At 33.2% G+C, this 12638-nt stretch overlaps 1 protein-coding gene across 1 annotated transcript; it reads right to left on the bottom strand.

Annotated features, from left to right (window-relative positions):
* Positions 1-3629: 3629 nt before the first annotated feature.
* LOC121208453 (uncharacterized) lies at positions 3630-11194 on the bottom strand. Its single transcript, XM_041079082.1, has 3 exons — positions 11061-11194; positions 3910-3993; positions 3630-3816 (listed from the first exon to the last, which is right to left on the bottom strand). Exons 1-3 carry the CDS (start codon positions 11163-11165, stop codon positions 3655-3657), a joined length of 351 nt encoding a protein of 116 aa, XP_040935016.1. The 5' UTR covers positions 11166-11194; the 3' UTR covers positions 3630-3654.
* Between the last annotated feature and the right edge of the window lie 1444 nt (positions 11195-12638).

Here is a 12638-nt window from a genome sequence, read left to right as displayed (position 1 = left end):
TGTTTAACAGTGTTTGGAAAATATTCTATGGCAACTCGGTCTTTCATGAGTTTTGAAACCAAATTAAGTTCTCTTGTAATCTTTTACTTAGTAAAACATGAATTTTACTGATCATAGAATTCATGTGAAGTAACAGGGAAGGGTCAGGTTTGAAACAATTTAATCACATAAACCTAAAAACTATGCAAGATAATAGAGCTCATTAAAGTTATTATGAACCTTCAACTCAGTCGGGTCAAGATCTAAATTAAGCATGCACATTTCAGTTATTGCATCTACTAACCGTCATCTGGTCAGTATCACTCATCTAATTCTAATGCATCCAATCACATATGAATGAAATACATACTTGAGTTTAATTGAAAACATGATCGGCTGAGGCACAAACACTATAAACCTGATTTAAACAAACTTCATTGAATCAATGCAATTGTAGCTAAACAAATTTAAGCTACCATTGTTGATGACAAGATAACAAATCACATTGCAAACATGATTAAAATCAAAATAACAAAGTAAAGGAAGAATAAACTATATCGAATCAGCAGTCTCGAGAACTCTGATTGAAGATGTTCTCCTCTAATCCTTGTGTTGCTTTTGTGCTAATGGCTTTTCAAGGTGGCCAGCCAAGAGATGATTTTTTCAAGGTTTTATTGGCTGGCCAAAAAGAAAATGAGAGAATAGTTGAATGAGGGATGTAGGGATTATTTGAAATGGGGAATAAAGGTGGGTATTTATAGTGAAGGTTGGTGGATGAATTTACTAAAAATAATGAAAATTCCCCCCTATTTACTCCTTTGCCTGGCCGACCACATATTGTGGGAAATGGTGGATGATGGTTGCTTGATTCAAACATGAAATCATGATAGAATCAAGCAAGGGTTGGACGGTTTCAAAGGAAAACTTCATGGGCTCTTTTCTGATTTAATTTCAACTGTAGGGACCTCCAATAAATATCCCAAAATTGATTTTTGGCAACCAACATGCTTGTGCTGAATTGGGCTCATTCTTCTTTATTTGGACGGTTTGGTGACCCATTTGTTCACTAGACTTGTCCATCAATTGACCCAACTTCAATTGGATCCAATTACCTTCCCCATGACCCATTTTTGCATGTGTTTATCGTCCATGTAGAGTGAATTCAGGCATGTCCATGAATCTTTATTTTATACATAATTCATGCATAATTTTCTTGGTCCAACTGCATTAAATAAATTCAAAATTAACATGTAGCAGAAAACAATTAAATCATGCATAAATTTAATACGAAATAACATAAAATTACATTCTTCCTTAAATCATTCACGTATTTAAAATATAAACAAAATTCACTGAAATAGGGATTAATTACTCAAGATTAATATTATTTTAAGTAAAAAGGAGTTAAAAACAATCATAAAAACCCTATAAAAATTAGAGTTTACAGATTCGCCTCCCGATCCTCACCTAAACAAAATCAAAATGAGTAGACCAATACCATTAAGCCAAAACCTCCACCACAAACCTCCCTCATAATGCATTTAAAATAAGTAGATAAATAGCAATCCTAAGAAGAGAATGGTTACTATATGAAAATTCCTTACCTCACACGGCCAAAACGAATAAAAAAAATAACGACATAGAAACTTAAAGTCTAAACAACAATAAGATAGCAGATAGAAACAACAAAAGAGAAAGATAAAGAAATAAGAAAGGTTTTCTAGGTAGGAAAATAAGGAAAAACGGAAAAGAAAAGAAAAGAAAAGAGTAACAAAAGGGGAAAAATGACAGAAAAAAGTGTGCAAAAACCAAAAGTGTGAAGAAAATCAAAAAGTAGAGAAAATAGGGGAAAGAGGGGATGGTATAAGGAGATTTTTTTAGGATATAATCTCTCTATCTTTAAAAAAAAGAGAGATTATATCCCAACTAATCTAGTTAGTTATTTATCTTAAACAAATTGCTTAAAATTTGAGTTTAACTCAGTTCCTGATAGCTTTCAGTAGCATAGCAGGGAGAATAAAAATAATTCCACTTTTGCATGCATCAAGACTCAAATTTGGGACCTATAGGTAAGCTAAAGCCTTACCACTGAACCAATATGCTCATCCTTGTTAACAAACATACGAAAAATTAAAGATACCCCTAACGTGATAAGCTAGGTGAAGAAATAAAAAAAAATACCCAAAATTCGAGGAAAGGGATTCAAACATATAACCTCAAGCTTACAAAGAGTACTAAACCATTAGACCAAATACTTATTTATTATCAAATGTGCAAAGATAACCTTATGAAAATTAGGGCGTGACTACGCTTGATTTACTAACTCAATTCCTACTAACCAGATTTTTGGGATGTGACATTATAAGTATTTTGATTTCTAAACGTCGGAATTGAAATATTACTACTGATTCTTGGCAATGTTTAAGACAGGATTTGACGGTGTTACCCTAAATCAATTATAAAACCGGTTGAATGAGGCTCGATTTCAAACTCAGGATCAAAATAATATTTTCGACAATGTAAAGAAAATAATTGCAAAAGGGGAAGATAAAAAAGAATAGTGGAAGAAATAAGGGAAAAGAAAGTGAACTCTGTGTTCAATTGGAAAGAGAAAGTTAAAGTTCTATTTTGATTTGAAAAATAAGATTAAATAATTAGGGTTTTCAAATTTTAGGGTTGATTGTGCAAATTGCTCTTCTTGCCAAGAAATATGAAGGGAGAGTGGCATGACGTAAACCTAGGGAGTGAAAAATGGAATGTTAAGGCTTTACCATTTGGGCTGGTACTCATACTTGACATATTTCTATCACATTTACTATCTATACTAGTTTGATTTTGTTCATTAGTTGCTGAGAAAATAGGAAAAAAAAATGGGAAGAATGGGGCTTGAACCTAAGAATTCTTAGAGATTTCTCTAGTCACATAACCATTAAAACTAAGTTTCTTAGTGATTTAATAAATTTCTAACCCTATATATTTTTGGGTGTTACATAATGGGTACATTATTTGGATTTAGGCTTAGTATAATATATTTGAATTTTGGAATAAATATTTTGAAATATGAATGTTAGCTTTCTAAATTTAATAAGAAAGATAAAAAAAATGTTCAAGTGTCAATATAATATGATAATAAAAAATAAAATATATTTTTGCTAATTAATATACATATCATAGGATAAGTTTTACATACAATTAACAATTTAATATTATTTTTATAAAAGAACTCTATTAAATATATATAATTTATATTTTTTTATAAGACAAATCTGAATTGTGTTGTCATCGTATAAATATAAAATAAAGTATTACATTCGAAATTAAAATATTTATAATTTAAAAAATTAATTTTTTTTGAAACCGTTAAAGTCTACTTGGCTTGATCCGATCCCGAAAAATCTAAGCTCGAGCCTAAGTTGATATGAGCCCAAAAATATCTGAAATAAAAGAAAGTCCGATCGGAACCCGCCCATTTGCGACTTCTAGTTATATTTCAAAATGTTAATGTTGTTGGGAATGCATGGTTATGATTGACAACTTTTAGAATCCAAACGTGGAAAAGTGACATTACTTGAGCCAAATAGTCGGGTGTTAACTACGACCCTTCCATATATGTTCATAGCTTAAGAAAAGTATAAGCAACACAAACAGAATTTTGAAGTGAGAAAAACTGTAGAATCATTTATCGTATTTTTTATTCTTCTTCATTTCCTTTTCCTTTTCTTGTTTTTTCTTGACAATCTGTGTGGCAACTTTAGCTGCTCCCAATGACATCACTTCTGTTGCTTTCTCTTTTACAACATCAGCTGTTTCACTTACTTTATCAGACATTTTTTTCACCTAAATTCACATGAAAAATTTGTGAATACAGAGACACCCACAACAATGCTTGTCTTTTTCAACATTTGTGTTGCTAAGGTTTGATAATCTTACGTTGTGAGAGACGGAATGTGCGGCATTTTTAACTGAATCCGCTGCTTCTTTTACGCTTTCAGACGCATCTTCATCCTTTTTGCACTGTAATTTCAGCAAACCTGTTAAAATCACTACAAAGTTTTACTTAACTTTTGTAGTCAAATATGTTGAATATTGGCAATATCCCACATTAGGAAAAGATAGAAAGGGAGGGGGTTTGGTTTGTTATATATAGAACCCCTCCCCCTTTGGTTGTATCATCCCAAAATCTTCTCCTTTGTAATATTTCTAGAGGAAATATTAATTTGGTAGTGTCCGAGGACGTAAGCTAAATTGGCCGAACCTCGTTAAAACTCTGGTATTTTATTTCTTATTTGTTTGCTTTTATTTAATAGCTTTATGTTGGTTATATTTATTTAGTTATTATTGCTATAAATATCTAAGTGAGTTCTGTCTAGTTGTTGGGTTTTAAGCGGGACCATTGTGACCCCTCCAATTTAACTGGGAATTTTCTTAGTATAATTGTTGGCATAATAATTATCTAAATATTTCTGATAATATTGTTATTAATATTATCGTCGCTTCCGCAACAATTGGTATCAGAGCCAAGGTTTTGTAGTATGCTCTGTGTTTGCAGCTTAGTCTGATCTTACACATCAGAAACATTTCCTAAAGCTTGTGGGTATTCTGCATTTGGTGGCTATTAAGTAGAAGCTATGGCAAAAATGACAGAAGAAAAACCATCCATATCAACAACTTCCACTTCGTACATTTTGCCGAGGATTGGAACTGCAAATACGAGATTTGTAGTGGAAATTTTTGATGGAACAGGTCATTTCGGCATGTGGCAAAGTGAGCTTCTAGATGCCCTCTTTCAACAGGGTCTAGATATTGCCATTGAGGAAGAAAAACCAGAAGGGGTTGATGATAAAGAATGGAAGACCATCAACCGATTGGCATGTGGTACAATTCGATCATGTCTTTCCAGAGAGCAGAAGTATACATTCAGTAAAGAGACTTCTGCAAGTAAATTGTGGAAAGCATTGGAGGAGAAATTTCTGAAGAAGAACAGTCAAAATAAGTTACATATGAAGAAAAGACTGTTTCGTTTCAGTTATGTTCCTGGTACCACGATGAACGAGCACATTACCAATTTTAATCAGCTGGTGGCTGATTTATTGAATTTGGATGTGACTTTTAAAGACGAAGACTTGGCGTTAATGTTGTTGGGATCGCTTCCTGAGGAGTTTGAGTACCTTGAAACTACTCTACTTCATGGAAAATCGGAAGTAACTTTCAATGAAGTAACTGCTGCATTGTATAGCTATGAACTACGCCGAAAGGATAAGTTGAAAGGTTCAGGTGAAGCAGCAGTGGAAGCATTGGTAACAAGAGGTCGTCAGCAAAGTCAGTCTAAGGGGAAGAGAAGAAAGTCCAAAGGTCGAGCTGTTGCCAAAGATGAATGTTCTTTTTGCAAAGAAAAAGGACATTGGAAGAAAGATTGTCCAAAATTGAAGAAAAAAGGGAAGACTCCGCAAGATGCAAATGTTGCAGAATGCAATAGTGAAGCAGAGTCAGACTTTTCTCTTAGTATGACATCTTCAACATTATATGCAGATGAGTGGATCATGGATTCTGGTTGTTCCTATCATATGTGTCCCATTCGGGAATGGTTCTTTGAATTTCAAAAACTAGATGAAGGGGTTGTTTACATGGGTAATGATAACACATGTAAAATAGCCGGGATAGGTTCAATTAAACTGAGGAGTCATGATGGATCTACTAGAATTTTGCGGGATGTACGATATGTCCCAAAGTTGAAAAAGAATCTCATCTCTTTGGGGTCGTTAGAATCTAAAGGCCTAGTTGTGACAATACGAGATGGAGTTCTTAAAGCAACTTCAGGAGCATTGGTGATGTTGAAAGGCATAAGAAAGAACAATCTGTATTACTACCAAGGTAGTACAGTGGTCGGGACAACAGCAGCAGCAATTACGAGTACCAAGAAGGACGCTGAGGCAACACAGCTGTGGCATATGCGTTTGGGCCATGCTGGTGAAAAATCCTTGCAAACTCTAGCCAAGCAAGGATTATTGAAAGGTACAAAGACTTGCAAACTTGAATTTTGCGAGCATTGTGTTCTGGGAAAACAACGAAGGGTGAAATTTGGCACTGGGATTCACAATACTAAAGGTATTCTGGATTATGTGCATTCTGATGTATGGGGACCGTCCAAGACTCCATCACTTGGAGGAAGACGTTATTTTGTCACCTTTATTGATGATTTTTCCAGACGAGTTTGGGTGTTTCCTATGAAGAACAAAGATGAGGTGCTTGAAGTTTTCCTTAAGTGGAAAACTAAAGTTGAAAATCAGACAGGAAGGAAGATTAAGGTTCTCCGATCAGACAACGGTGGAGAATATAAAAGCGATCCTTTCCTGAAGATATGCCAAGATTGTGGCATAGTAAGGCACTTCACCGTAGGTGGAACACCGCAACAGAATGGGGTGGCAGAGCGTATGAATCGAACGCTTGTGGAGAAAGTTCGATGTATGTTATCTAATGCTGGATTAGATAGAAAGTTTTGGACTGAGGCTGTGACGTACGCTCAACATCTCATCAATCATTTGCCATCATCTGCTATAAATGGCAAGACTCCTTTGGAGAAATGGTATGGAAAACCTGCTACTGATTATGACACCTTGCGCATTTTTGGTTCTATTGCATATTATCATGTGAAAGAATCAAAGTTAGATCCAAGAGCAAAGAAGGCTCTATTCATGGGCTTCAATGCTGGTGTTAAGGGATATCGTTTGTGGTGTCTAGAGGCAAAGAAGACGATAATCAGTAGGGATGTTACCTTTCATGAATCTGCCATGTTGAATAAGGTAAATCCAGAAGGAGTGAGTAGTACTTCGCAGCAGGTGGAGTGTACTCCGCAGCAGGTGGAGTTTGAGCAGAGTGTGGTAATTCCAGCAGAAGGTACCACTAGTGATTCTTCATTGGCAGATGCAGAGTCAGATGAGGAAGAGGTTTCTACCCAAGAACCTCAACAGCAATCAGAGCCAATTGCAGTCAGAAGGCAGAGACGAGAAATTCAGAAACCAGCTCGTTTCACTGACATGGTAGCTTATGCACTTCCAGTTGTTGATAATATTCCATCCACTTACACCGAAGCCATTCAGAGTTTAGAGAATAATAGATGGTTAGGTGCAATGGAAGAGGAAATGCAATCTCTAGAGAAAAACAAGACGTGGAAGTTGGCACAACTACCAAAAGGGAAGAAGGCGATTGGTTGCAAATGGGTATTTGCAAAGAAAGAAGGATTTCCCGACAAAGAAGATGTTCGTTACAAGGCAAGGTTAGTGGCTAAAGGCTACGCTCAGAAGGAGGGAATTGACTATAATGAGGTATTTTCTCCAGTTGTTAAACATTCCTCCATTAGAATTTTGTTGGCCTTGGTAGCGCAGTTGAATTTGGAGCTAGCTCAACTTGATGTGAAGACCGCGTTTCTACACGGTGATTTGAAGGAGGAAATCTATATGACTCAGCCAGATGGATACAGGGTTGCTGGTAAAGAAAATTGGGTGTGTAAACTTAGCAAATCGTTGTACGGATTGAAACAATCTCCGAGACAATGGTACAAACGATTTGACAGGTTCATGAAGGACCAGAAGTACAAAAGAAGCAAATACGATCATTGTGTGTATTTGCGCAAGCTTCAAGATAATTCCTACATCTACTTACTCTTGTATGTTGATGATATGCTGATTGCAGCAAAGAGCCAAATGGAGATTGATAGACTGAAGGCTCAGTTGAGTAAAGAGTTTGAGATGAAGGATTTAGGGGAAGCTAAGAAGATTCTCGGCATGGAAATAACTCGGGATAGAAAGAGGGGCAAACTTTGGCTGTCACAAAAACAGTATTTGGAGAAGGTACTACAACGTTTCGGTATGTCTGAAGGTACAAAACCTGTAAGTACCCCACTTGCTCCTCATTTTAAACTAAGTAACCAGTTATCTCCAACGACTAAGGAAGAACAAGAGTACATGGCAAAAGTCCCATATGCAAATGCAGTTGGAAGCTTGATGTATGCAATGGTATGTACGAGACCAGATATTTCACAGGCTGTTAGTGTTGTTAGCAGGTTCATGCATGATCCGGGCAGGGGTCATTGGCAAGCTGTGAAATGGATTCTGCGGTATCTCCAAAATACCATAGATGTCGGATTGGCATTCGAGCAGGATGAATCATTTGGTCAATGCATAGTTGGATATTGTGATTCTAATTATGCAGGTGATTTGGATAAGCGACGGTCTACAACTGGCTATTTGTTTACTTTAGCGAAAGCGCCAGTTAGTTGGAAATCTACCTTACAGTCCACGGTGGCTTTGTCTACAACAGAGGCAGAGTATATGGCAATTACAGAGGCTGTGAAGGAAGCAATTTGGCTTCATGGATTGCTTAAAGACTTGGAAGTTGGTCAGAAACAACTTAAGGTGTATTCTGACAGTCAGAGTGCTATTCATTTAGCAAAGAATCAAGTTTTTCATGCACGAACGAAGCACATAGACGTTCGCTATCACTTTGTGCGGGAAATTCTCGAAGAAGAGGAGATACTTCTCCAAAAGATTCACACTACGGAGAATCCTGCAGATATGCTGACTAAAGTGGTTACAAGGGCCAAGTTTGAACATTGTTTAGACTTGATCAATGTCCGACACATTTGATATGGCGTCGTTGGCGCAAATTTGAAGACACTATTGAAGTTTGTGTTATGAGAAGATGTTCGAAGATGTGGAATATCGCCAAGGTGGAGATTTGTTGAATATTGGCAATATCCCACATTAGGAAAAGATAGAAAGGGAGGGGGTTTGGTTTGTTATATATAGAACCCCTCCCCCTTTGGTTGTATCATCCCAAAATCTTCTCCTTTGTAATATTTCTAGAGGAAATATTAATTTGGTAGTGTCCGAGGACGTAAGCTAAATTGGCCGAACCTCGTTAAAACTCTGGTATTTTATTTCTTATTTGTTTGCTTTTATTTAATAGCTTTATGTTGGTTATATTTATTTAGTTATTATTGCTATAAATATCTAAGTGAGTTCTGTCTAGTTGTTGGGTTTTAAGCGGGACCATTGTGACCCCTCCAATTTAACTGGGAATTTTCTTAGTATAATTGTTGGCATAATAATTATCTAAATATTTCTGATAATATTGTTATTAATATTATCGTCGCTTCCGCAACAAAATAAACACCTATTAAATTATATATATCAAATATATTTTGTTTTTTATTATCCAATTTTAAACAAGATAAATCTGGACATTAAATATGAAATAAAAATATATATAATTATAAAAACTCATTAAATTTAATATACACAATTAACCCATCCATCACATAGACATACAAACTAGTTAGTTCTATAATACACTTTCCTAGCTATTTAGGATTAATGCTGGTAAAAATAATCTCTGGTAATTGGCCAACATTTTGTAAGGGCTCAGACGTTTATAAAAATCTAAAAAAGATATTGTCACTTAAAAAATTATTTTTCTGATAATATATATATTGGAAAACTATAATTTAATTATTAATTTATTCACTTAATAATTAGTTTGTCATTTTTAATTAATAATTTTTGAGTATTTTCACAAATTTAACCATACAATAGGCACCCAAAAGCGAAAATAAAATGAAACATATTTCACAGTGGATAAATTTCAATTCCACTCTCTCTACTTAAGAATGATCAAATTTCAATTTCATTCCTATGTTTTCAGCCTTCCACAATGGCAACATGTCCATTGTTCTTTTCCTTTCCTTTTACTGACATGAGAACATAATAGGTAAATTTCAATTCTAATCCCTCTACTCTACTATTTTAGATTATAAGAATGGTCGAATTTCAATTTGATTCCTATATTTTGCTCAAATTTGAGATTTAATCTATATATTTTATTTGTACATAATTTGGTATCTCAATATTTATAATGTCATTAGTTAGTCTAAATATTTTAATTAAAATAATGATGTAAATTTTTAAAAATTGTTGGCACTATTAAAATTCTTTATTGAATTCAAGTCCATTACAATGTCTTTTTTTATATGGATATAAGTGAGTATTTTTTTTAATTTCAAAATGTCATACCAGCAAATTTAATAAAAAAAATGAACACGAACACTGTTAATAAATTGACCTAAATTTTTAAATTCAAAGAGTAAAAAGACTAAATTTCTGAAAATAAAGATATAAATATTAAGTTCCAAATATACCAAAAGTAAAATACTTTAAGAAAATTATAACCTTTAAATTTTTACTTTAGTAAAATAAATAAATACTTAATCTAATACAGAGCTTGAGTGAAAACCATATAAATTTTAAAAAAGAAGTGCCAATTTATTTTAAAAATCCACCCACTTTCAAATCAATTTTACACCCACTTTTTAAATAAAATTGTTCACTTAAAAATTATTTTTATTTATTAAACAGAATTTATTTATTGCTTTCAAAATATATTTGCACTGAGTGTGTTGAATTCTAGTAAGTAATATAATACAAATATGTCGTGCAGTTTTAGTTTTTAAAAATTATAAATAAAAAGATATTACAATTTAATTTAAACATTATTAATATTAATATAATAACTTTATATTAATTAAGAAAAATAAACATGCAAGAATTATTGATGTTTAATACATTATATGTAACTTACCATGAGGATGTAGTTTTGAGAGTATTTAAGCGTTATTTTTATTTAAATATTAAGAGGAGTTATATGTAAAAATATAATTTATATAAAAAATGATACTTACTTTAACCCTTAACCTAATTTTATTTAAGAACAACTTTCGGAATATAAAAAATAGGAAAACTCATTCTAGAAAGCTCTTTTATGAATTTTCCAAGCACATCATATATGATGTGTTTGTATATCCTAAGACACTAACTACCCTTTTCTTTCTGTATGCATGAGGAAGTATTAATATTTCCTAATATTTGTTTATATTCAATCTTACTCTGATTAATGTATATAAATATATATTTGATATATAAATATTACAAATTGTAATTTTTTTTTTTATATTTCAGAGATCAAAACTGATTATGCTCTTGTTGGAATATACAATACAAATATTGAATGTGAATATTATTTTAACTTGCCTGAAGGGGCCTGGCAGTGGTAAAAAACGCTCTAGGGCTCCGACCACCCTTTGCGGTGGCCGGAAGGAATGTAGGGAGATTAACTGTGAGTTTCTGGGTTGACATTTATTTAGTTTTATGTAAGTTGTAGGTAATGGGAGTTGTGGCAATTTTCAAGGCCAAGAAATCCTTCTATATTTTTAGTTATATAGAAAAAAAAAGAAAAAAGAAAGAGGAGTTAACAAATTTCTACGTGTCAGATATTTGATCAATTTTGTGCTTTGTGGCTCAGGTAAACTACCTTATACAGCTCCAAGTTTTTCGGATCTTACTTCTAGTTTTCAGGATTTTTTATTATTTTGTTTTCCACATTTTTGTCTTCCTTTCGTTTTATTGTTGTTTTAGATATTTCAGGAAACCATGCAATTTTTTTTAATAACTTTCATTAGCTCATTTAGCTACGGAGAATATATCTGTTTTTCTTTCACCAATGATAAGAAAATCGAATTTTAAGAAATCTGTTCTTGTTATAGTTTATAATATTAGGTAATAATATTTTATTATTTATAAAAGTTTAACAAATTATAATTTAATGGATAGTTGTGTTGTAAATTTACAACATTTTGTACTTAAAGTTGTCTTATAAAAACATAACTTTGTATAAAGTTATTTTGTAGAACAACTAATAAGGGAATAGCCAGGGGAGAAGTCAGAAAATTTTGTTAGGGGGCCAAATTTTTTAATTTTGTCAGGATTAAATCAAAATTTTATAATTTTAGGATGACCAAAGTGCAATTTTATCTTTCCTAATTTAAAATTTTAAAATTTTCTAAAGGGCCTAAACCAAGATCATATTCAAATTGTTCGATTCGAGAAGGATTTAGATTTGACTTGAAAGAAGAAACAAAACAAACTAGAAACAGTACAAAATAAAGAGAAAAACAAAGCATAAAATCAAGAAATATAAAGTTGGGGTAAGATGGAAGAAGATTGAGTGGAAGAAAACGAAAATAAGATGAATGGTGGAAAGGTTGTCTCCCCTGAAAAACAAAGCTTTAATAACAATAACCAATGATGATGAAAAGTCAATGTCCTATAAAACCCTTTGAAAAAGAAACTTCATCAAGTTTCTGTAACACCCTAAACTCGGCCTAGACTTCCAGACCAAGTTGAAGAGTTACATCATCCGTTTTAAAAGCCACACTACCATAATTTGATATCAACCGTTTTAAAAGCCACACTACCATAATGCAATCAAATTAAACCAGTCGTCACATATTATTCATCACAATAGTAATTTAAAGACATAATCTTCATAAATCCATAACATCCTAAAACAAATATTCTTAATAATAAGGCTAAGATATTATCAACAAATGTCTGACTGAACATCCACGGCACCGACCCGATCAAGACTGATTACCACCTGAAACCCAAACAATAACAGGGTGAGTTATGAACTCAGTGTGTAAGAAGCAATGTAACTCAACAACAGTTACTCATAGAGAGTTTCCAGTTCAGAGATTTAGTTCATCTTAGAAGCATGTTTGATCTAGGTTCAGGATAGAGATGTTACATATGTATACATGTATTATTCCA

This window comes from Gossypium hirsutum, chromosome A10 (genome assembly GCF_007990345.1).
Source record: "Gossypium hirsutum isolate 1008001.06 chromosome A10, Gossypium_hirsutum_v2.1, whole genome shotgun sequence".
Lineage (NCBI taxonomy): Eukaryota > Viridiplantae > Streptophyta > Magnoliopsida > Malvales > Malvaceae > Gossypium > Gossypium hirsutum.
This window is presented reverse-complemented; position numbering and strand designations above follow the sequence as displayed.